Source organism: Eulemur rufifrons, chromosome 8, assembly GCF_041146395.1.
Source record: "Eulemur rufifrons isolate Redbay chromosome 8, OSU_ERuf_1, whole genome shotgun sequence".
In the NCBI taxonomy this organism is placed as follows: Eukaryota; Metazoa; Chordata; class Mammalia; order Primates; family Lemuridae; genus Eulemur; species Eulemur rufifrons.
Window position 1 is genome coordinate 18,843,408 of NC_090990.1, and position 22,981 is coordinate 18,866,388.

A 22,981-nucleotide genomic window follows, 5' to 3' on the forward strand; every position below is an offset into this window, starting at 1 on the left:
GATCAATATTGTGCTGTGCCATATGTATATATTACAGAAATGCCATAGAGGCCATTGTGTTGTGTGAAGACATTTACTTAGTACTAAATAGAACTCAATTATAGTTCTATGATTTTTAGGTTCTTATATCACTTTCTGTGATACAAGAAGTGATTTGTCACTTCTTGACTTCTCTGGCTTTTAATTTGCAATAAACTAGGAAACCATAAACAAAGCTTTGCTTCTGCATGACAGCCTAAGTATATTCTTTATCAGCTAAACACTCATGAGTGTATAGTTTTGGTGCTGATTTTGGCTATGCAAAAGCTACTGTTTAAAAATTTTAATTTTTAGTTGTTCGCTATGTTCTGAATAGCCATGGTTGCTGGGTCAGTGTGTTGAAGCTGATAATCAGGGTCTAATAAGGTTTATCAATCAAACACATTCTAAGATTAGCCATGGCTTCAAATTCAACATTAACTCATTTCATTTACTCCTAATCTGACAAAGAATTTACAGTCAATTAAACAATATGTACAATAAAAAATGTTATACTTTGGGAACGAGGAACTCTGCCTCCCCAGGGCACTGAGATACCTCAGTGCAACTCAGATTTGTCAAATTTGTTGATAAGTAAATTTAAGAATAGTAAAGGGAAATATGAAAATCTTAAAAGGTTGACAATGGGACATGGTAATGGCTCTGTCCCAAACTCTTAATGCATACAAATAGAAAATGTCATAGTTTTTTCCAAACTATTAACCATATGAAATAACCTATTTGAAGAGACAGGAACACTGATATCTCTAGTATGAATTAGGAGCGTTGCCCCTGTCCCCCTTAGTTCATGATCATTTAAATATGTCTTATCCAGGTTAGCCACAACTAAGATCTTGTGCTATGTTTGATTTTTAACACTAAAAATATTTGAGATTGTTATTTTTTAGACATTTATGATATAAAATGTGAACAATGTCATTAATCTTGGTAGCTGTATATCATGTTTTATGGCAAATTGCCATTTCAATGACTTCCAGATTTATTGTAATCAATGTGATTTCTTTTTCCAAATAGGTTTTGACCCTAATGTGTTGGATTTGTGAGCATGTTTGCTAATATTGTATTAAAATAAAGCCTTATTAATAACAATGGTATCAACTGAGAATGTTTTGCTAGTCTTATTATTTAGTATATTTTTTTAAAGTTTCAAACTGTAAAATGTCTATAAATAGTCCCTCTTGTAAGGTGAAAACTTGGGACAGAAATGTCCAAGATAAGTAGGAATGTCTTTGGCCAAAAACATACAGTAGATACTTAATATATAATTATTTTATGACGAATGGAGGAATAAAAGACAATATAGACTCTGCCTCTAGCATCACTACAGCCCTGCTCTTTAGGCATGTGAATATCTTCCCCTAGAAGCACCCCTCAGAATCCAGGTAATAGGCAGCAAAACCAAATGGTTTGACTCTATAGCACTATTGCCCATAGCAAACAAAGACACCAAACCCTGGTCACCTGACACCTAGTGCATTGCTCTATGCCTACAACTACAAAGCTTCTCACATACTTGTAAGCACCCAGAGCCTACTGTGGGTCTAACAGTGGAAAAGAAAGTTTGTTCTGGAGTGCTATCCTCCTGCCGCCCCATAGTGGGGTCTTATCACAAACTCTACCCAAGTTTCTCAGCACAAATGCTTCACAGTTGGTTAGTCACTAACCAAACTAATCTGATCAGTTCAGTTACAGTAACACAGATCAGAGTAGTAGACCTTTAGAGATTAGTTTGGTTAGGAACTGAAGTACACACCAATGCTAGAAAAAAAGACATGAAAGAATATTTTGGTTTGTTGATTCAATAGCTCATTGGGATGAGATATTATAAATACTAAGTAATTTAAAATCTGAGTACTTTTTCCTGATTATAAATGAAGTAGATGTATATTATAGAAAATGAGGAAAATACAAGAAGTGAAAGAAAACAATCACATAGCCTCACCATACAGAAAAAAAATACAGTACTCACTTTTGCATGGGATGTGTTAACTGAAACCTGTGTACATTCAAACTGTGTCCCTGCTTTGCACAGTCCACGGTAAATGAAATAAAATCTATTGTGTTTGTACTATTAAAAATCCACATTTTCTTACAAATTATTCTCTAAGCATATTTTTAAAAATACTAAATTAGTACTACATTGTGTTTCCAGTGTTACATACTGCTTTCTTTAATTAATAATATACTGTTTTCTCAAGACCTTAAATATGTTTTAAGAGTATGATTTATAATGGCTAGTTTTCCATTCCACAGATACACTGCAATTTAACATATACCTTACTATTCAATATGTAGGTTGTTTCTAATTTTTGGCTATTATAAGTAATGCTGCAATGAATATGCTGGTCAGTAAATTTTTGTGAGGATCTCCAATTAGTTTCACAGGATAAATTCCCAGAAGTGCAATGAGAGAATTTCACTAAGGGAAATGAAACAAACATCCTTAAGGCTCTTAATAAATATTGCCAACTCCTCAATCTCACATTAAAATTCTTTTAAGAAATATCAGAATAGTGGCAGCTAATGACATATTTTATGAATTCCATTAATAATAAATTAGTACCCTTCTCCTCACACATACTCCTTCAGAACACTAGGAGTTAAACCTCTAATTCCCTTTTTGCCACCCCTACCCCATTTGTATATAGCTCTAGAAAGAATATAATCAATATCCCTTTACTTTTAAAGATTACTCATAATATAGCCTTCCTAGATTTCTTCTAGTCTTTTCTTCTTTCTTCAAGAGGAAGGTTTTTAATTTCAAACTCAACTCTGAAACCATCTTTTTGATGTAGACCTAAAGTTAAGAGCACTGCTGGAATTAAACAGACATGGGCTCAATTCTAATCCCAGGTATTTACTAATTTTATGATCTTGGGCTAGTGATTTACCTAAGTCTCAGTTTTATCCATAAAAAGGGAAAATGCTACTACTTACCTCTTAGGACTATTCTGAGGATTAAATGAGACAATTACATAAAGTGTGAAGTACTTATTAGCATATTGCTTAATAAGCACTTAATAAATATAAGATTTTCTGAAGCCCTACTTATATCTGAAATCACAGACTAATCTGAAAATAGGCAGCACTATGATAATAACATCTTGCTTTCAAAATAAAGAAATCAAATGTTTTCTCATATTTAAGTGAACACATTACCCAAAAAAGCCACATGCTAAAACACTAGAAAATGCTTTTTAAAAATATAGTCACTTTTAAAAGTATTACAAACATTTAATTTCCCTCCCTAGTAAATCCTGAGAATATGCCATATCTTTATTTATTTATTTATTTTTTTGAGACAGGGTCTCACTCTGTTGCCTGGGCTAGAGTGCTGTGGCGGCAGCCTAGCTCACAGCAACCTCAAACTCCTGGGCTCAAGTAATCCTGCCTCAGCCTCCCGAGTAGCTGGGACTACAGGCATGTGCCACCATGCCCGGCTAATTTTTTCTATATATATTTTTAGTTGTCCATATAATTTCTTTCTATTTTTTTTTTTTCAGTAGAGACAGGGTCTCGTTCCTGTTCAGGCCGGTCTCGAACTCCTGAGCTCAAATGATCCGCCCATCTCGGCCTCCCAGAGTGCTGGGATTACAGGCGTGAGCCACCACACCTGGCTGAGAATATGTCATATCTAACATTCACAGTAGCCCCAACCTAAATCTCTCTCTGGTAAATTTCATACATTACTTAAAGTCAAGTTAAGCTAATGATTATCTCTCTCTCAATTACTGATGGAAGAAATTGTGAAACACAAGTCTCCCTTGCCCACAATAAAACCAGATTATTAAGGGAGCCAATTATTTCTTCATAATATAAAACTGTATCCTTCAAGTTTTTAATACAGATTGATTTACTTTACAGAATTTTCTTTCTTTTTTAATACAAGGAAGTGCAGTGATCATAAAAAAATACCCCTAACATCTAGAATCTATATGTACATGGCGTTATGTTAGGTATTCCATAAACTGAGTTCAGAGATATAATTGAAGTTCTATTTAATATTGAACAGCAGGAATGATCAACTGTTAAACAATGTTATTAAAATATAAAGGGCTTGGGCTTGCTAATAATAAATTCAAGTCAAAACAGAGGGTAAAAAAGCTATGTGAAAATAATTATAATTGCTAGACTCTTATTAGCCAGCCATTGTAAGAGTAGCTTTAAATAACCAAAAAGAAATAAAGACATATTCACAGACGGTTCTTCCAAAAGGCCAATTCACTATTCAGTCTTTGCTGGTTACATATATCACAAATATGAGGTTTGAGTATGCTGGCTGATACTGACAGGCATGGGGGCATGGATGTACAAATGGGGAAACAAGAGAATTTCTGTTTCCCTTCTCTCATGAATTTATCAACTCCCACTATCATTAAACATAACCCCCAATTTTTGTTTCTAGCAGTTACCAGGAACCAAAGAATGCTAACAAGCCTAAAAGAGAGCTGTCACTATCATAAAAGACTAGCCAAATGGGCCAGGAGAAGTAGGAATGTAGAAACCAAAAGCAGACAACGTTGATGCATCAAAAATCTGTGTGGTGATCTATCGGGAAAATTTTCAAATTCCTAGCTTGTTGAAATAAAGTCTACAGTGTTATAAATTTATTAACATATTGCATTATTTTTTAAAATAATACAGTATTCTCTCAATTTTCTGACATCAGTACTAGGAGAGCAGGGAAGGGTCAATGAAGAACAATCTATATTATCTATCAATTCATACACATAGAAAAATCACCACAGATATTAAGTTGCCCAAAGAACTTCAAAGTGATTTCTGGTAAATCAACTAATTTATAGTTCATGTCCAAGATACCTAAAACCAATGAAAATAACTCCCTATGCACATGATAAGGTTATAGAAAATTGGGGATTTCCCAAATTCTAGGATGACTTTGGTTCAGCAGAACAATATCTGATCAGTCTGAGGCAGGGAGGAAAGGGAGAAATTGGCAAAAACAAACAAAAAAACACAACAGAGTAAAACTATGAGGCATATTCTATCTGGATATTTAGACTACCTGGTTGTAGCCACCTCAAAATATATTCATTATGCTTACCTATGGTACAATGTTATACTGCATATAAAGTAAGTCAAATCAATAGTAATTCCTCAAAGAGGTTCCAAACTTAAAGATTCCAAGCTTCAGAGTCAAGATTTAGCACTTTGGAAATAGCTAAATTTTGGTGGATAACAAATGAGTATCAAAAACTATGATTTTTATATTACTTGCATCAAACATACTGTTAGAACACTGCATACCCAATTTCCACCACACACATAACTGACTAAGTGCTGTGCAAAAAATGATGCATCTTTCAGCTTTCTGATCAGCCAAGCCAAGTGTGGCTTATAGAAGTTTCTGGGGAATAAAATCAACATTATTAGAAACTGTCTACAATAGGATGCCTTACCAAAAGGAGGTAGTCCATATGTTTGGGTTGCCTGAGGGTAGACAGCATAGGGTTGAGACTGCTGTAGCGTCTGGTACTGGGTCTGCCCAGGGTACGCAGTTTCCGAAACAGGAACTGAGAGGATATGTGCATATGGTCTGGAAAAATTCAACAAACAAAAATTTCCATGTGTGATTTATTTTAGTTATGAAAAACAGGTAAAAATAGCTAATATTACCAACAGCAAAGAACTAGCAACAGGTAGACTAACGTTCTACATAAAATGGCTCTTATGGGTCAGAAAGTAGACCTCTTTTTTCCTTTTCAGGTTCTACCATCACCTACCCAAGGAACAATTTTATGAAAAATGTAATAGTTTGATACATCCTCCCAAGTTCCAATTATGATCCTACAAAAACATTCATGGTGTGCTACATGCATGGCCTTTTGTGAGACACAAGGATAGATTAAACTTATTTATACCCTATGTCTACATACAGAATAAAACCCTAAAAACAGAAAACTGGATAGAACAGGATTGGCAATTGGCTTCAGCCCCCTGGGCCAAACTAAAGGTCTTAGAGGGAAAGGGGGATTTGGAAAAGAGGGTGAGGCTAGTGGAGAAAAGGTGAGTAACCTCATCAGGAACCAGTGGGTAGGAATGGGTCCCAATATCCTCAGATCAAGCCTACAAAATAGAAGCCAGGTAAATAATAAAATCTGGAAAGTCGCAGATGAGACTCAATCTCCTCCCTGATATTTAAGTCACAGCATACTGCCACGAGCCGGTGCCAACCACATCAGGGATAGCTAGGGATTGAATTCAGCAGTGAAACCCCTGGGACTTTATACTGGCTGGGTGACACTGTCATTTCATCCACGATATTGCACTGAATTTTTAGATATTAATTATTATATTTGGTGAATTATGTTATAATTAAGAAAGAAAGTGCTATATGTACCATATAAGTCATGACAACAAAATATGGGGATTGTACCTTTTGAGGAAGAGGTAAATCAAGAAAGGTTATAAAGAAGTGGTATATGAGCTGAGCAGATAGGAGGTACAGAAATGGGAGAGAAAAGATGTTCTAGGACAAGAAAAACACCCTGCCAAGGTACAGAGGAAGGGAAGCAAGGGCTTTAGCCTGCAAGGAGCATAGATTATATTAAGAAAGGAAGAAGCAAGCCAAAGATAGAAAGATAGATAGCAAAGACCTTCAATGCCAGGCTAAAAGAGTTCAGACAAATCTAAAATTGGGAACAACTAAAATTGTTCAGCAGAGTGATAGGAACAGAGCTGTTCTTTAATAAGGATTAATTTGACATTGTTTTGTAAAATGCTTTAGAAGGGGGAGGAGAAATTGGAAATGGAGGTCCAGTTAAAAAATTATAATGCAATGGTTCAGATTAGTGATAAGGAAGAATTAAGATAGAAGGCATAGCTAATAAAGTGTCCTAAATATAGCAGGTATGCAAACACTTTCTGAATGAATTAGTGAATTTGGAATATGTAACATATTCACATCTCAGTAGATTCTAAGAAACTGAATTTTAAAATGTCTATTCTTCTTAGCCAGAGTTGAATCGGCTCAGGTTATAGTTGTTACTCAAGTCACATGGGAATGATTTAAAATCTTAGTGACCTCAAATAGATCTCCAGATATGTTTAAGACCATAATTCCTTTTTCATGTAGTTTCTTTATAGTCCAAGGCTCAAATGTGTTTTCATATTTAGTATCTAATTTCTTTATAATAATCCCCGAGAATAGGTTCAGTCATTTCACACAAGAAAATCACAGGAAAATGACTAGCCCAAGGACACCATTAATGTTAATACAAGAGTAGAATTTGGAGAACTCACTGAGTTGACTTTTTAGTTTATTTTTTAAGTAATGCAAAATTCAAAAGGTGCAAATGGGTTCAAGCAGGGGGGGAAAGCCAGTTTCCTTTTCATAACAGCCCCGAAGACATCACTTGTCTATGTTACTAATTTCCTTATGTATCTTGCATTTGTAGGCACATAAGTATATATCCTGGCTTAATAAGGGCATTTGTATGTGTCTTTGTATGTATAGGTTGATTCTTCATGAATGCACAATTGGGAGCTTGGTATACACACTGTTTTGCACCTACCTCTCTTGGCGATGAGTAGCCTAGTTGATCTTAAATGCCGACCTTACCCCATGAAGGCCCAAAACGTTCTCTTAGTGACTTCAACCCACCAAACCTATCTAACTTCAAACCCAGTTCTACTCTGAGGACATTCCTCAATCAAGAAACTGAATACAGATTAGACTGAGAAATCCCAGGCTGGGCTCGGCTTGAGCTGTTTTTATTGATCTGTATGTCAAGGTAGAGGAAAAAAGAGAATGATCACAGGTCAATCAATGATATGCTTTGATCACTAACACTATTTTGCATTTTCAGTGCCTACTCATTTAGTGTGAGCTCCTCTGTAACTATGATCCATTCTAGGCAACCATCTACTTTTTAAAAGGAAGCCACATACACTATATTTAGAGGGAATTGGACTAAGGACAGAGAGACTAAGAGAAGTGAAAATAAGTTAAATATCACAATAAATTTTGCAATGAACCTGGAGAAAAAGCATATACATTTTGGAAATAATTATTCAACTTACTTTGTAGAATATATTTGTGAGGTATAATCATTGGATGAGCGAGGGATGTAATCGGTGCATGTCATAACTGAAAGAAAGATAATATCACGAGGTAAAACAGTTAGAACATTTCAAAAATGGAATGGGAAAACTGCATATCTCACTGTATAGTCTTTCAAACTAATTAACAGAATACAACTTGGATACCAGAAAGTTAGAAAGACTATATAGTAGAAAATACCTCACTTTTGTCTTTATAGACCTGTTCACATACTTTAGAGACAGTGAAAGAAGAATGAAGGGGCATGGAAAAGAGCTAAAGGTTGGTACTGACTGATCTCTACCTTCACCCATCACTGACCTAAAACCATAGATGAAGCAACCCCGTAAGCTCTCAGCTGTGCTCACAGGCAAACTTAAAAAGCAAGATCCATATCTCAGAAACCACATTATGCTTCTTCAGCTTATTCATTCTTCGGGTACTTACTCTATTCTGAGTAAAAGGCCATAAAAATGGCTTACAGAAAGACAGATTTAGGGGAAGCACCCAATCTTACTAGAAAACTATTACTACTGCTGTGTATAATCAACAGAACAGATGCAAGTATGCTTCTATACTACTATTTTTTCTGCTTTGTAGCGAAGGCTTTGCAAAGCAGAGACAGACCTGAGGAACTGATGTAATGCTCTGATGAACTAGCAAGTAAAGATACTAGTTTCCCAACTAGTGTCCTCTCGACTGTCATGACTTTATCTGGAATAGCTGCTGTGAAGGCTTGGTCTCACAATTGCATGTGGGATAACTGCTGTAAACACCTGACTCAAATTTGACAGGTAGCAGAACCCTATTCATTAGGCATTATTTCAATCCATATTGTAGACAGAGTTACAACATAAAGAGCTTTCACCAGACTTCTAAACTGCTCAAGAACTTCCTTCAGCATCTACAAAGGAGGTTGCTCTACTGTGAACAGAGATTGAAAGCGAATCAATTAACTTTCTGTCTAGACAGGTTCCCTGAAAGAGTTTCTGACCCCAAGAGGGAACCCTGGTCAAGAGCAAATAAGGGATCAATTCATGCCCAAGAATAAGACAAATCAACACCTGTGACTTTATCACAGAAGATCTTGTCCAATACCATTGTTTGAGGTCTTTAAAAATATTATTGGAAACTTGAAGATCACAGTAATCAATAATCATTTTGACAAAAATGAAGATCTCAATTAGATCTAAAGTTCTTACCATATAGTACATAGAACATAAGGTAAGTTCAAATTCTGTATGATGGTTCTCTCTCTGCTGACAAGTACTTTAAAAAACCCAAACCCAGCGACTCAGAAAGGCTGAGGCAGGAGAATCACTTGAAGCCAGGAGTTTGAGACTAGCCTGGGCAACACAGTAAGACCCTATCTCTACAAAAATACAAAGAAAAATTTAGCCAGGCATGTTGGTGTGTGCCTGTAGTCCCAGCTCCTCCAGAGGCCGAGGCAGGAGGATCACTTGAGCCCAGGAGTTTGAGGCTACAGTGACCTACGATCACATCAGTGTACTCCAGTCTGGGCAACAGAGAGACCGCCATCTCCTAAAAAACAACAACAAAAACAAAAACCCAAACCCTTATCCTCCTCCAATTTAATTTAATCCTGGAAGAGATCAACAAAATATCCTAGGAGACTCAGGCCAATTTTTATTTCTCTAGAGAATGAGCGAGTCTTGATCTTGGCAGTACTTGGGAATCATGAAAGGATTATACAGAGTCAAGGCAAAATCTGCTATTATACAATAGGAGGATCAAGTAAGTAATATGCTTGTTTAGACTAGAGTAGCAACAACGGGGATGAAGCAAAGATCCTGAAATATATTCTGAAAGTAAAACTAACAGGACATTCCGATGGATTTGAATACAGGGAATGTGTAAAACAGAGGAATAAATGATATTTCTAGGTTTTTAGTTTGAGCAGAGATAATACCATTTCCTGAGATGGCAAGTTTGGGAGAAGAATAGATTTGATAGGTGCTAAAGGAATCAAAAGCTCTTTTTCAGAAATTTTAAGTATGACTTTCCTTTTAGACCTCTAAGTGGAAACGTCAAACAGGAAGTTTGATTCACAAATGAAATTAGGGAAGAAGTCAGACTGGAAATATAAATTTGGAGTTCATTAACAATGTATAAGATATGTAAAGTAGGTCAGGTATGGTGGCTCACACCTGTAGATCCCAGGACTTTGGGAAGACAAGGTAGGAAAATTGTTTGAGGCCAGGAGTTCAAGACCAGCTTGGGCAACACAGTGAGACCCTGTCTCTACAAATAATTTAAAAATTAGCCAGGCATGGTGGCGTGTACCTGTAGTCCCAGCTACTCAGGAAGCTGAGGCAGAAGGATTGCTTGAACCCAAGAGTTTGAGGCTGCAGTGAGCCATGATTGCCTGAGCGACAGAGAGAGACTCTGTCTCTAAAAAAACAGACATTTAAAGTAATGTAATGGATGGGAGGATCCAGAAAGAGAAAAGACGGTAGCCTAGAATTAAGCTCTGAGGCCCACAAGACCTCAGAGTTCAGAGAGAGGGAGAAGGGCCATCAAAAGAGAAAAGTGGAAGGAAAAGTGGAGAGGGAGAATATGAGAAGAGAGAAATGTCTAGTAGAGTTGGCAGTATGAAAGTAATGGATGACCCTGACAAGAACGGTTTCATTGAAGAGTGGGGATAAAACCTAAATTTGAGAGACCTGAAGAGTGAAAGAGAGGTAAGAAAGTAAGCGAGGGAAACTCTTTTCTGAGGTACTCGTATGTCATAGAACAAAGAGAAAGTCTATAACCAGCAAGATATATGGAATCAAAGAGGGGGCTTTTGTTTGTGTTTTAAGATGGAACATACCAGAGCAAGTCTCTTTATTTACAGGAAGGATTAAAAAGAGAAGAATGTGATGATGCAGGAGTGGTGGCTGGATAACTGCAATACCGAAATCCTTGGGGAAGGTGAGAAAGGATAGGATATAGAGCACAGATAAAAGGACTTACATTTTAAACGAGCAAGAATACTATTTCCATTCTGACAAGAAGAAGCAAGAAAACATGGGTAAAAACACAGGCAGGCTGAAGATCTGATGGTGGGATGAGAAGGTAATTTCCTGTCCAACAGCTTTTATTTGAGGAGTCATCAGTCAAGAGTGATGAAAGGTGAATAAGTATTGGTACTTTGCAAGAAGAAAAGTTAGTGTGAAATATTAAAAGGCAAAACTCATTAGGGAAATGTAGTTGGATGTTCAAGCACATTGAGTACCCACTGGGGCCCTGTGATTATGACTAAAGTGTAACTAATGAGTTAGGAATATAATTTTATCCAATAATGTTTAGCTATTTGTATGCACTTACGGAGAAGGTAGAGAATTAGGTTAAATTAGGACTGGGATTTAGCAAGGACAGTACAAGTGGCAAAGTTATTGAAGGTATTTGTAAGGTAGTAATTATAATAAAGGACCAGAGAATCTATACTGAGTAAGAAGGAAAATAAAGACAGGAGAGGTATTGGATAAATCATTTGCATGAATGTTAAAAATTACAAAGAGCAGTAAGATTTTAGAAGTAGAAGAAAATAGAGAAGTTAGTCTTTAAAGAACAGAACGATTGGGAGTACAATCTAAGGTAAAAAAGGTAAGGTAGGATGGCTGGGCATAGTGGCTCACGCCTGTAATCCTAGTACTCTGGGAGGCCGAGCTGGGAGGATCACTTAAGCTCAGGAGTTGGAGACCAGCTTGAGCAAGAGTGAGACCCCATCTCTACTAAACATAGAAAGAAAATAGCTGGGCAACTAAAAATATAAAAAATTAGCCGGGCGTGGTGGTGCATGCCTGTAGTCCCAACTACTTGGGAGGCTGAGGCAGGAGGATCGCTTGAGTCCAGGAGTTTGAGGTTGCTGTGAGCTAGGCTGATGCCATGGCACTCTAGCCCGGGCAACAGAGTGAGACTCTGCCTCAAAAAAAAAAAAAAAAAAAAAAGGACAGGGGGAAGGCAAGGGAAGTTACAGGTTAGACTTCAAAGAAACTAATGTTTTTGAGGGAAAAAAGGAAGAGAAATGATTTGGAAGGAGCAAGACGACTCAACTTATTTCCTGGCTCTAAAGAATGTAAAGTATAAGATTTTAGGGAACAGGCCTTCTTCTTGGGGACGAATGGGATATTCAAGAAATTAGAGGAGACATTTCATCGATTAGAGCAGTTTCCCACAGTATGGACAGTTTCCCGTAAGAATCACCTAGCTAAATTCTCAAACATGCAGATTTCCCATCCATATCAGATCTACTGAATGATCTCTGAAGGTGAGGCCAGAATTCTACATTACCAACAAGTATTACAGATGATTCTTATGTATGCTAAACATTTGAGAACCAATGGAATAGAATCACCTTTGAGGAAATAATATATAGAACTCAAGACACACCTTTTTTTCTATAGTCATACTTTTTTTTTAATACATAGGAAGTATACAAAGTTAAGGATAATCATCTAAGAGTAGAAATATTTCCCAAACAAGTGCCTTTTTTAAGTGTCTTACACTTAAATTTATTTTTTTTAAGTGTGTGGTAAAATATGGAAAGGCATAGCTATTTAATTTTAGGGAGGACTATTTCATCTGTGGAGGCAATTTAGGGCAGTAAGTAGGTATGCCAGACAAAGCCTATGTCTTCTCCACAAGAAAAAACAGAACACTCCACAATTTTTTTTGCCTAGTACAGGAATATAACTATTCTATAGGAGAGTGAGGGGTGGTAAGTGGAGGCTTTATCTTTCTGAGCTGGATCTCTTTCAGGGCCCAGTATCCATCTTTGGCTCTCAGGGGGTTGCTTTTCTTTTGTGGTCTAGACTGATAGGTGGGATCATTTTATTTTATTAGAAAGGTAGAAAAATATCAGGTCCTCTGGAGGAGCAATCAGGGGTTGGCCTACAGACTTCTCTGATTTTGAGTAAGACACTATTAACCTTTAGAACATCCAGCGTCAGAACAAAAATAAAACCATCGAGTGTGACTCCTTGGGTGAGTGGATCCCATGTGATTTCTCCCCAGCTTGTATATCAATAAAGCTTACAGGAGAGCACAAGGATGAACACACACAAGGATAGTAAGGCTTTCTGGATATTCTGGGACAAACAAGGCAATGAGTGGAAACCAAATGTATAAGAATATATACCTGGTTATAGGAATATCTGTTCCATTATGCACAGAGTATGCTATTAATACTTACTTTCCTCCGACATGGTAAGGTTTGAAGCAAGGCTTGATGTTTCAGGTTTCTGCTCACTGACATCCGGATTGCTTACTTGACTGGGAGAATCAAAATAAATACATTAGCTCCTGACTGATTTGCTACATTGCTAAAAGTGCTGAGATCAGACCCATTTCCTTCTAGGCTATACAAGTAAGAGGCAAGGTAAATCTTCCCGATAGCCTTATTGTTCGTTTTTAGCAACTGCACGAAGAGCGCTGTGGCTAGGGTTAGTACACTACCTCAGCATTCTAGTGTTCTTTCTCATGTCCCTAGATCCCTTTCATTTTTATATCATTCAGAAACTCTAGCTAAGTCACAGGTAAGTCAGATTTTTCTCTAAGACCATACCACAAAAGAGAAATTCCACAACATCTAAAAACACTGCTGTCACTTTTTAAAAAATTGTATATATTACATATTTATGGGGTACAATGTGATGTTTTGATACATGTTTATATTACAGAATGACCGAATTAAGCTTGTTAAATCTATCACCTTGCATACTTATTCTTTTGTGGTAAAAACATTTAAAATCTATGCTTTTAGCAATTTCAAAATACGCAATGTTTTATTATTTATTACAGTCACTATTCTGTGCAATAGTGCTCTGTCACTTAGTTTCTAAAGTACCACAAGAAAGTAGGAAGATGCCTGATTTCAGACAGTGGTTCTCAATTGGCTACAAAACATAATCACGTGAGAAGTTTTTTCAAATTACAAATGTTTATTTCCAAGCAGGGGTTCTGAACCCATGGCATTTCTCTTCTCTCCCAATTAAAAAATAAAAATCAGAAACACTTCATTTTTTATGTTATTACATCCAGGACTGAAGAACACTTTTTTTTTTTTAAACTTATAAGGAAAATTAAGAGAAATTGCAAAAAGTAAGTCATTTAAACTGGGAAGACAAATCATTATGTTAGATACTTTTTAATGCTGGGAAGATTCCACTGAAATTCTGGAATGAAGTTATTCTAACTTTTGTCCCTCACAATGTTCTCCCTTTCCTCTAAAGTAACTTTCTACTCTCCAGTTATTTCCTTCCATTGTAGCACAGTGATTAAGACTGCAGGTTCTGGAAACAGACTGCTCAAGTTCATATTCTACTCCGCCAATAACGAGCTCTATGACTTTTGGGCAAGTAACTGAAATTCTCTGTGCCCCAGGTTCTTTAACTGTCAATGAGAACAAAAATAGAACCTACTTCAAAGGGTTGTTATGAGGATTAATCAGTTAATATATAAAAAGTACTTAGAGCAAAACTAGAACAAACTATAACTGTGTTATGATATTACGAATTCTTCCCAGTCCAGAAATCCTTCCCACATTCATGCTCCCTAGAAAGAAATCTGCTTTGTTCTTCTATACTCTAGGGAGAGGTGCAGGACACTGTATCCGAGGCTCCATACCTCTGGAAAGATAAGGCTGACTAATCAAAGGTAAAAGTAGTTTCTATGCAGGAAAATATTAAAAATAAATGTTATATATATATAATAAAAACTATACAGTATCAAAATTCTTAAAGTTCTCACATTATTTCTGTTTTTTTTTTTTTTTTTTTTTTGAGACAGAGTCTCACTCTGTTGCCCAGGCTAGAGTGAGTGCCGTGGCGTCAGCCTAGCTCACAGCAACCTCAAACTCCTGGGCTCAAGCAATCCTCCTGCCTCAGCCTCCCGAGTAGCTGGGACTACAGGCATGTGCCACCATGCCCGGCTAATTTTTTCTATATATATATATATATATATATATTTAGCTATCTATATAATTTCTTTCTATTTTTAGTAGAGATGGGGTCTCGCTCTTGCTCAGGCTGGCCTCGAACTCCTGAGCTCAAACGATCCGCCCACCTCGGCCTCCCAGAGTGCTAGGATTACAGGCGTGAGCCACCGCGCCCGGCCTCACATTATTTCTGAAACTGACCTCTAGTATTAAAGTGTAATAAAGGATTCTTTTCTGGTATATTTTGAATGTCCAAATAGTTTTTTCCTCAGATCAATTAATTTTTAAGGCTATATCCCCAGATAAAGTTTATTTTTATCCCTTTACTCAAATGCTTATATTTTTGGAATCACACTTAATGCACTAACCAAGATGTAACTATGGGAATTGAAGGGTAAGGGTAAGACAATACATGGAGAAGTTATATCAGTGTTTCCCAAACTGACTAATTTATTATAATTACCTGAATGGTTGATAAAAATACAGACTTCTAGGGCCCATGCCACATCTACTTAAATAGGGGAAGGGCATAAAAGTGGAGAACTTCACATTTCTGACTGCCATAACTGGTTTGTCTTATAGGTATACCTGGTTAAGTCTGGGGATCACTGTTATACCCACTGTTGAAGACTACTTCTACCTCCTGTATCTTAGAAGCTGGTGGTATCTGTATGGTCTAGTATACACTGGACCAGTTCCTAAAACGTCATGGTCCTAGAGTTTTATGTTATAGCAAAATCCTCTATATATTCAAATAGACATCTAGAGATTAAACAGAAACAACAGCACAAAACAGTGAATTAACTAGCACTTTTGTTAAATATTTTTTTAAATTAAAAAATAAATATTTTAAAGTTATTATCTCTAGAGAAATGATATACTGTCTCAAAATATAATTATTTTCAGAGTTACACAAACAAATTTTGCTTAACAATGTGTGCACCATGGGGAATAAAAAGTCGCTCTGAAATAAAATGACCAAAAACATCTAAATACCTCCTTCTCATTCAACAGAATTTTTGTCCATTATTAACACAAATGACAGATGAATAAACAAAATGTAGAACAGACATACAATGGAATATTATTCAGCCTTAAAAAGGAAGGAATACAAACTCCTCAGCAGCCAAGTACTTTTTTTTTTTTTTGAAGAAAAAATAAAAGGAAGGAAATTCTGCCACATGCTACCAAGGGATGAAGCTTGAAGACATTATACTGAGTCACAAAAAGACAAATACTCTATGATTCCACTTCTATGAGGTACTTAGGGTAGTCAAAATTACAGTGACAGAAGGTAGAGTGGTGGTTGCCAGGCACTGGCAGAGGGGGTAATGGGGAATTCTTGTTGAATGGGTATGGAGTTTCAGTTTGGGAAAATAAAAAAGTTCTAGAGATGGAGAGTGGTGACAGCTGCACACAAAGTGAATGTACTTAATGTGAGACTAAACTGTACACTTAAAATGGTTAAAATAGTAAATTGTATGTTATGTATATTTTATCATAACAAAAACATTGCTAAAGGTAAAAGAAAAGATAATTGCAGGAAGAGATGAAGGTGATGGGTTCTTTAGTACAACTGGAGGGGTGAGCCTTGTATAAGAACAAGGGAATTAACTTCAGAGGAAAAGGAAGCAAAGAATATCCACAGAGAAGCAGACCAAGTGGGTAGATACAGTGGGTAGACAGACAGCAAGATGTTCCTATGTAATGGTTTCTAATCTCTATGTGAATTAGGGAGTAAGATCCACAGCTGAGTGAATGTAAGTGGTGGACAGAGAGGGAAGAGGGGGAGGGCAGGAGGCAAGGGGGAAAGGAAGGAAGGATTTAAGATGATTAGAGACCAGGAAATCAGACAACCAGGAAGGGTGTTTAAGTGACTGTTTGAGATGTAATCATGAATGGAAACTAAGACCAGTCGGCATAGTTTTATGTTTTTCTCTTACAATGTATGGGTAATTAGAAATAAGTATAGAATGGGTGGATAGTTTGGCTTATCCAAGGTTGTGGTTTTGCTAGGCAAGTATGACACAGGGAAAAAGGGGAGGAAGTTAAAGAGTGTTTGTAAGGGACTGAGTACAGTAGATATTATCATTTAAGCAGCATGAGAAAGAAATTGAATTTCTTTTTGAGGGAAGGGTCAGTGGCTAATAGTGAAAATAAGATAATCATTTAATTGGAAGTATAAAACATCACATGGCTAGCAGTTCTAGAATAAATGAGCTGAAATGATAGTGTGTGGTGGTAAAAGAGTAAGATTCTTGAAATTAATGTGTTAGAGGTGACACAGTTAATGGCTCATATGGTTAGTGCAAAAATGACAGAAGGTAAGAAGTATGGAAAACTGAAAACTATGGTGCATGGAAGCCAGAGTGTGAGATGCTAACAAATTGCCTCTTTTCCATAAGGGGAGTGGAGTTAATGACTAAGGCATCCTATACTCATTTGATAATTAATGCCAAATCCCTTGGATTCCCTTTATTTCAGCTTCTGCTTCCTATTTTGTATACTGTACACATGACTATCAAGAATGTGGTATTTTTCATCTTTACCATCAGGCCTCCCCTATATAGTACAGTGCCTAATACATAACATGAATTTGGTAAATGTTATAGAATAAATAATGTGTAAGAAAAAAAATAAGCATATGTGTTTCAGTGAAAAACTTTTTTGGAGAAAAATTTTAATCTTAAACCAAATAATCTCAAAATGTAAAGGCTGAAGTTAAAACCAAAAAGAGGGCAGTCAACCCAAAGCACACAAATACACTAAAATTAGCGTGAGAAAAAATTATGAGATCATTAAAAACAAATTCAACTTTATATACCTTAAAGTTTGCTCTCCTGATTCCTGCATCTTGGCTTTTTTCACCTGCAAAAATAAATATACAAAAGTATCAATGCAGTGATCTGTTGAAATCATCTAGCTACGCAAATAGCAGGCTAATATTAACTAATATAGTACAGGCTAACTGTTTCATTTTGTTTCACTTAGATTTATTTACTTAACCCATGTTATATTTTAGAATTAGAGACAGACTATTTTTACATGGAGCTTTTCTTTTTAAGGAAAAAAGTGTTCCTCAGACTCAAAGTAAAATGTTTATCAGGATTTTTTACTCAAGGTAGAATGTTTACCAGAATAAAATAGCCAAGCTAGGATACAGAATAGTTGGTTTTATATTGTAAGACACATTATACTTAATCAAACAGTAAGTACGGCAATCTGGATATCATCTACTCATTTATTTAACAGAAATATCTTTATACTTAAATTGTTCAAGTGCCAAAAATTAAAATAAATTCTTACCAGGTTACTAGTAATTTAGAAAATATTATTCTATTCTTTTTTCCATATTTCACCTTTTCTACTTCCTTCTGAGAAGGCATTTCCATTGAAACAGTTTAAGAATCCACAAAAGGGGCTAGGCACAGTGGCTCACGCTTATACTCCTAGCACTCTGGGAGGCCGAGGCGGGAGGATCGCTCGAGGTCAGGAGTTTGAGACCAGCCTGAGCAAGAGTGAGAATCCCGTCTCTACTAAAAATAGAAAGAAATGATCTGGACAGCTAAAAATATATAGAAAAAATTCGCTGGGCATGGTGGCACATGCCTGTATTCCCAGCTACTCGGGAGGCTGAGGCAGAAGGATTGCTTGAGCCCAGGAGTTTGAGGCTGCAGTGAGCTATAATAACACCACTGCACTCTAGTCAAAGCAACAAAGTGAGACTCTGTTTCAATTTTATCTTGAGGGTAATGAGGAGGCCGTGGAATATTAGCAAGATAACATGATCATTCTGAATTTTAGAAAGATCACTCTGATAAAGTATACATGAAAAATGAATAGGAGGTAGGACAAAACTAATGTAAGAAAATCTGAAGAGGCTGTTGCATTAATCCATGTGATAAAAGATGACCTAAAAATTGATAATTCTCAGAGTAAGTTCTCAGAGACCACAGCTGGACTGTGCTGGTCCCATGACATAGCTACTCTCTAAGGGTCACTTGATCATTGTAGATCATTTTTTAGCTCTGTGCTAATTGCAGGAATCAGCAAAATAAAATGTTGTTAAATCTGGGTCCATAAAATACAAAAATATATAAAATGCAAAAACATACATTCACATATATTTCTACTGTGGGAAAACCAATAACTTAAATAAGGAAGACAATTTCATCTACTTTATCTTTTTTCTCTCTTTTCCACACAGGACACAAAACTGGTATTCTTTAGTCACAACACAACACAAGTACAGAAAATAAAACATGAGGTACCTACACCCTTTTTTGGAGGAAGACGCACTTCTAGCGAGTAATACTAACAGAGCCACACTTAGCTTATAAAAAAAAAAAATCACCGAAGTTGTAAATAACTTCGCTATGTTACCATAAACAGCCTTCAAAAAATACAACAATTCTATCAACAGATGGGAGGATTCTCTCTTTGATGATTGTATAGCCTCTACGTGAACAGTAGTGTATAAAGAGCAGCACTGGATCAAGAATAAGAAATACCTCACAGTGCAATATATACACTAAGAGTCCTTGAAGAAGTAACATTATCACCCTTTGATACTTTAACTTTAATATAGATACTTGATCTATTTATATCCTAAATCTTTAAGCTATGAATGAGAATGTTGAGAGTTCTTAGAGAAAATATATAGTAGCCCCTGGTGATTGTCATATCCTTTTCTAAGTGTTCACCAGGGTCTGGTCAATATTAGGGTCTATTCAATATTATGTTTTAGAATGCTGTCACTAAGTAGCATTAAATGAGCACCTCGTCTATAATTTCCAGCACCTAATTCCTCACGGACACCACCTTTAAATTAAAAAAGCCCAAACAGTGCAGCATTTCTTTATATTGTTTCAAGTACCTTCTTATTTTCTGTGATGTTTTAGAGATGATAAACACTAGGTTGACAATGATGTTTGTACATTTCAGGTATAAGGGATAAAAACTTCTATGAGTCTGGAGGATTAGAACTCATTTAAAATAATTCAGGTGATTGCTATAAATGTGGGAATGAACTCTTTTTTAAAAAACTTCAGTGGCTCAAACCTATAATCCCAGCTTTGGGAGGCAGAGGGATGGCTTGAGGCCAGGAGTGTGAGACCAGCCTGGGCAACAAAGTGAGATCCTGTCTCTCCAAAAATTTAAAAATTAGCAGGGCATAGCGCATGTCTATAGTCCTAGCTACCCAGGAGGCTGGTAAGAGGATCACTTGAGCTCAGTAGTTCAAGGTTACAGTGAGCTCCAGCCTAAGTGATAGAGCAAGACCCTGTCTCAAAAAAGAAAATCAAAAAACTTGAATTCAGAGAGCACTCCTGGTAACCATAAAGGGGTTTTTAATACTTCCAGTTTGCCAGCAACAGTCTTAGTTTATGCCTTTTATCCTAAAACCAAGTCAGGTTAGTGTACCCTTTCACTCTTTTTCAAAATAGTTCCAGTTTGGACAATAGCTGAGAAAGATGACTGCTGGAGGAAAAGATTGAGTGATTTCAAGTTAAATGGTAACTACAGAGAGAACCATTTCTGATTGCAGGGAAGGCTGAGGGTTGATTAGCAATAGATGGAAAGTGAAAGAACCGGAGGTTAGAATTTGTGTGTTGTGAATGACAACCTGAACAAAATCTTCAGGTAGAGCAAGCAAGTAGTAGAGAAACAAGAGAAGGGATAAATTCAGTAAGAGTTAAGAAGAGACAATAGGATTAAAATAAGTTCAATAATAATGCCCATCAGTAATCTCTCTCCCTATATATAGGTAAACAGTAGAGTTAAAAATGTTGGCTTCAGAGACAGATTTGAGGTAGCTTCTCTTGGTCTTCTGATGTGACAAGGTATCTGCCATATTAAAAACTCCTTTCTGGCCAGGCGCGGTGGCTCACGCCTGTAATCCTAGCACTCTGGGAGGCCGAGGCGGGCGAATTGTTTGAGTTCAGGAGTTCAAGACCAGTCTGAGCAAGAGTGAGACTCCATCTCTACTAAAAATAGAAAGAAATTTATATGGACAGCTAAAAATATACAGAAAAAATTAGCTGGGCATGGTGGCGCATGCCTGTAGTCCTAGCTACTTGGGAGGCTGAGGCAGGAGGATCACTTGAGCCCAGGAGTTTGAGGTTGCTGTGAGCTAGGCTGATGCCACGGCACTCTAGCCAGGGCAACAGAGTAAGGCTCTGTCTCAAAAAAAAAAAAAAAAGAAAGAAAGAAAGAAATTATCTGGACAACTAAAAATATATATAGAAAAAATTAGCCGGGCATGGTGGCACATGCCTGTAGTCCCAGCTACTCAGGAGGCTGAGGCAGAAGAATTGCTTGAGCCCAGGAGTTTGAGGTTGCTGTGAGCTAGGCTGATGCCACAGCACTCTAGCCCGGGCAACAGAGCCAGACTCTGTCTCAAAAAAAAAAAAAAAAAAGTCCTTTCTTCCTTGGCAAAAAAAAAAAAAAAAAAAAAAAAAAAAAGTTGCCTTTATTTATTATTAACTTGGGATAGGACCATTCTTTCCACTCATATTTTAGATCTCTTAACAGTTAAGTGTTCTGTGTTTTCTTAGATTCTGTATCTGTCTATTTGGCATCCATAAATCAGGGCCTAACTAAAGGCCAAAGTTGTTTATATTTCCCCGGCAATCCAGTAGTGCCCATACTCTAAACCACATCCTCTATCTAACTCTCACACACTAAGCCTCTATTTCGCCTGCCCTAAATCAACCTAGGGCCAGGTACTGGACGAGAAATAGCCCCTAGGCCACAAAGCCTGCTGGAATTACCCAATCTAGCCAATTCTAAATTGTTTACCTGTCTTGCCTTGCCTTTCCTATAGAAACCTCAATAAAGTCTATGGCCCATGCCTTTCCCGCCTCCTGACCAACAATGGTACTTTCCCTTGTGGCCCTGTATGGCACGCTATGCCTCTCCTTTCTAGGGGAACTATGAGTAACATTAAACTTTTTTTTAATGGCACTGACTCAGTCACCTTTATAAATTAAGACCTGGGCACAAATCAGTAAAGAAATGATGCCCTGTTACTGACTATAACCACTTATACTTGCAGAAATTTGGTTTTAAAGTGCTTCAATTTCTTACCTTTCTCTGAAGTAACAATCAGGTTTTGCACATCATGTTATACAAATTGAATAGAATGATGCGGAAATGAAGCGGAGCAGAGACATGGCTCGCTAGGAGGTCAGCCTCACAATTCTTATTACCATAAACAGGTAAGGCGTAACTAACAATACCCATATTTCAACAAACAGTATGTTAACACTTACGTAAGTCTTTTGAAAATATGAAAAATATGACTTCTGTCTTATCACATTAAAAACTCAATGACATAATTGTCCTTGCTACATTGAGTATCTATAATTCATCTATTTGTTTCAATAGTGTATACCCTATATAAACTACTCAAGATAATTTTTAACCTTACCATTTCCCTGATTATTAATGTTCCACCAGGGATGGGATCACATTTCAAATGTTTCAAAAGGTCTTTTTATTGGCTGCTTATGTCTTCCTAATGTTACACTTAAACACGTCAACTGAGGGCTAGAAGAATAATGAATGGCAAAGTAACCACCAACATGCATTTCTCAACATAAAGAAAAATATTAAAAATATATTATAAGGACTTCATTGTTTAAATGGAAGCTGGTAAACATCCTTTTGTGATGTAAAGAATACATCTAGAACATAAAAAATATATCCTATTGTGTGCTTTCAAAATTCAAATTTTTCTAGGTTGGATTTTCATAAAGAAAAGTAAGCATGTACCATTCTGTATTCTCTCTTAATATGAAATACAAGCGGCCCACTCAGATAGCAAATTGAATCAGTATTTATTTAACCCTAGAAAAAGAAACTAGAGACAAAAGGAAAAGACCCTTGAACAGAAAAGTTATCTTAAAAGAATTAACACTATTGCTTTCCTTTTCTAAATG

At 36.6% G+C, this 22,981-nt stretch overlaps 1 protein-coding gene across 2 annotated transcripts in view; it reads right to left on the reverse strand.

The window, feature by feature from the left end:
- Window positions 1-22,981, reverse strand: part of EYA3 (EYA transcriptional coactivator and phosphatase 3) — a 100,463-nt gene that overhangs the window by 45,966 nt on the left and 31,516 nt on the right. For both annotated transcript variants that reach the window (XM_069479644.1, XM_069479645.1), the window contains exons 3-6: window positions 17,866-17,909; window positions 13,299-13,378; window positions 8,083-8,149; window positions 5,460-5,596 (exon numbers count right to left, since the gene is read on the reverse strand). In XM_069479644.1, coding sequence (XP_069335745.1) covers window positions 5,460-5,596; window positions 8,083-8,149; window positions 13,299-13,378; window positions 17,866-17,909 — 328 coding nt within the window. The remainder of the gene's footprint in view (window positions 1-5,459; window positions 5,597-8,082; window positions 8,150-13,298; window positions 13,379-17,865; window positions 17,910-22,981) is intronic.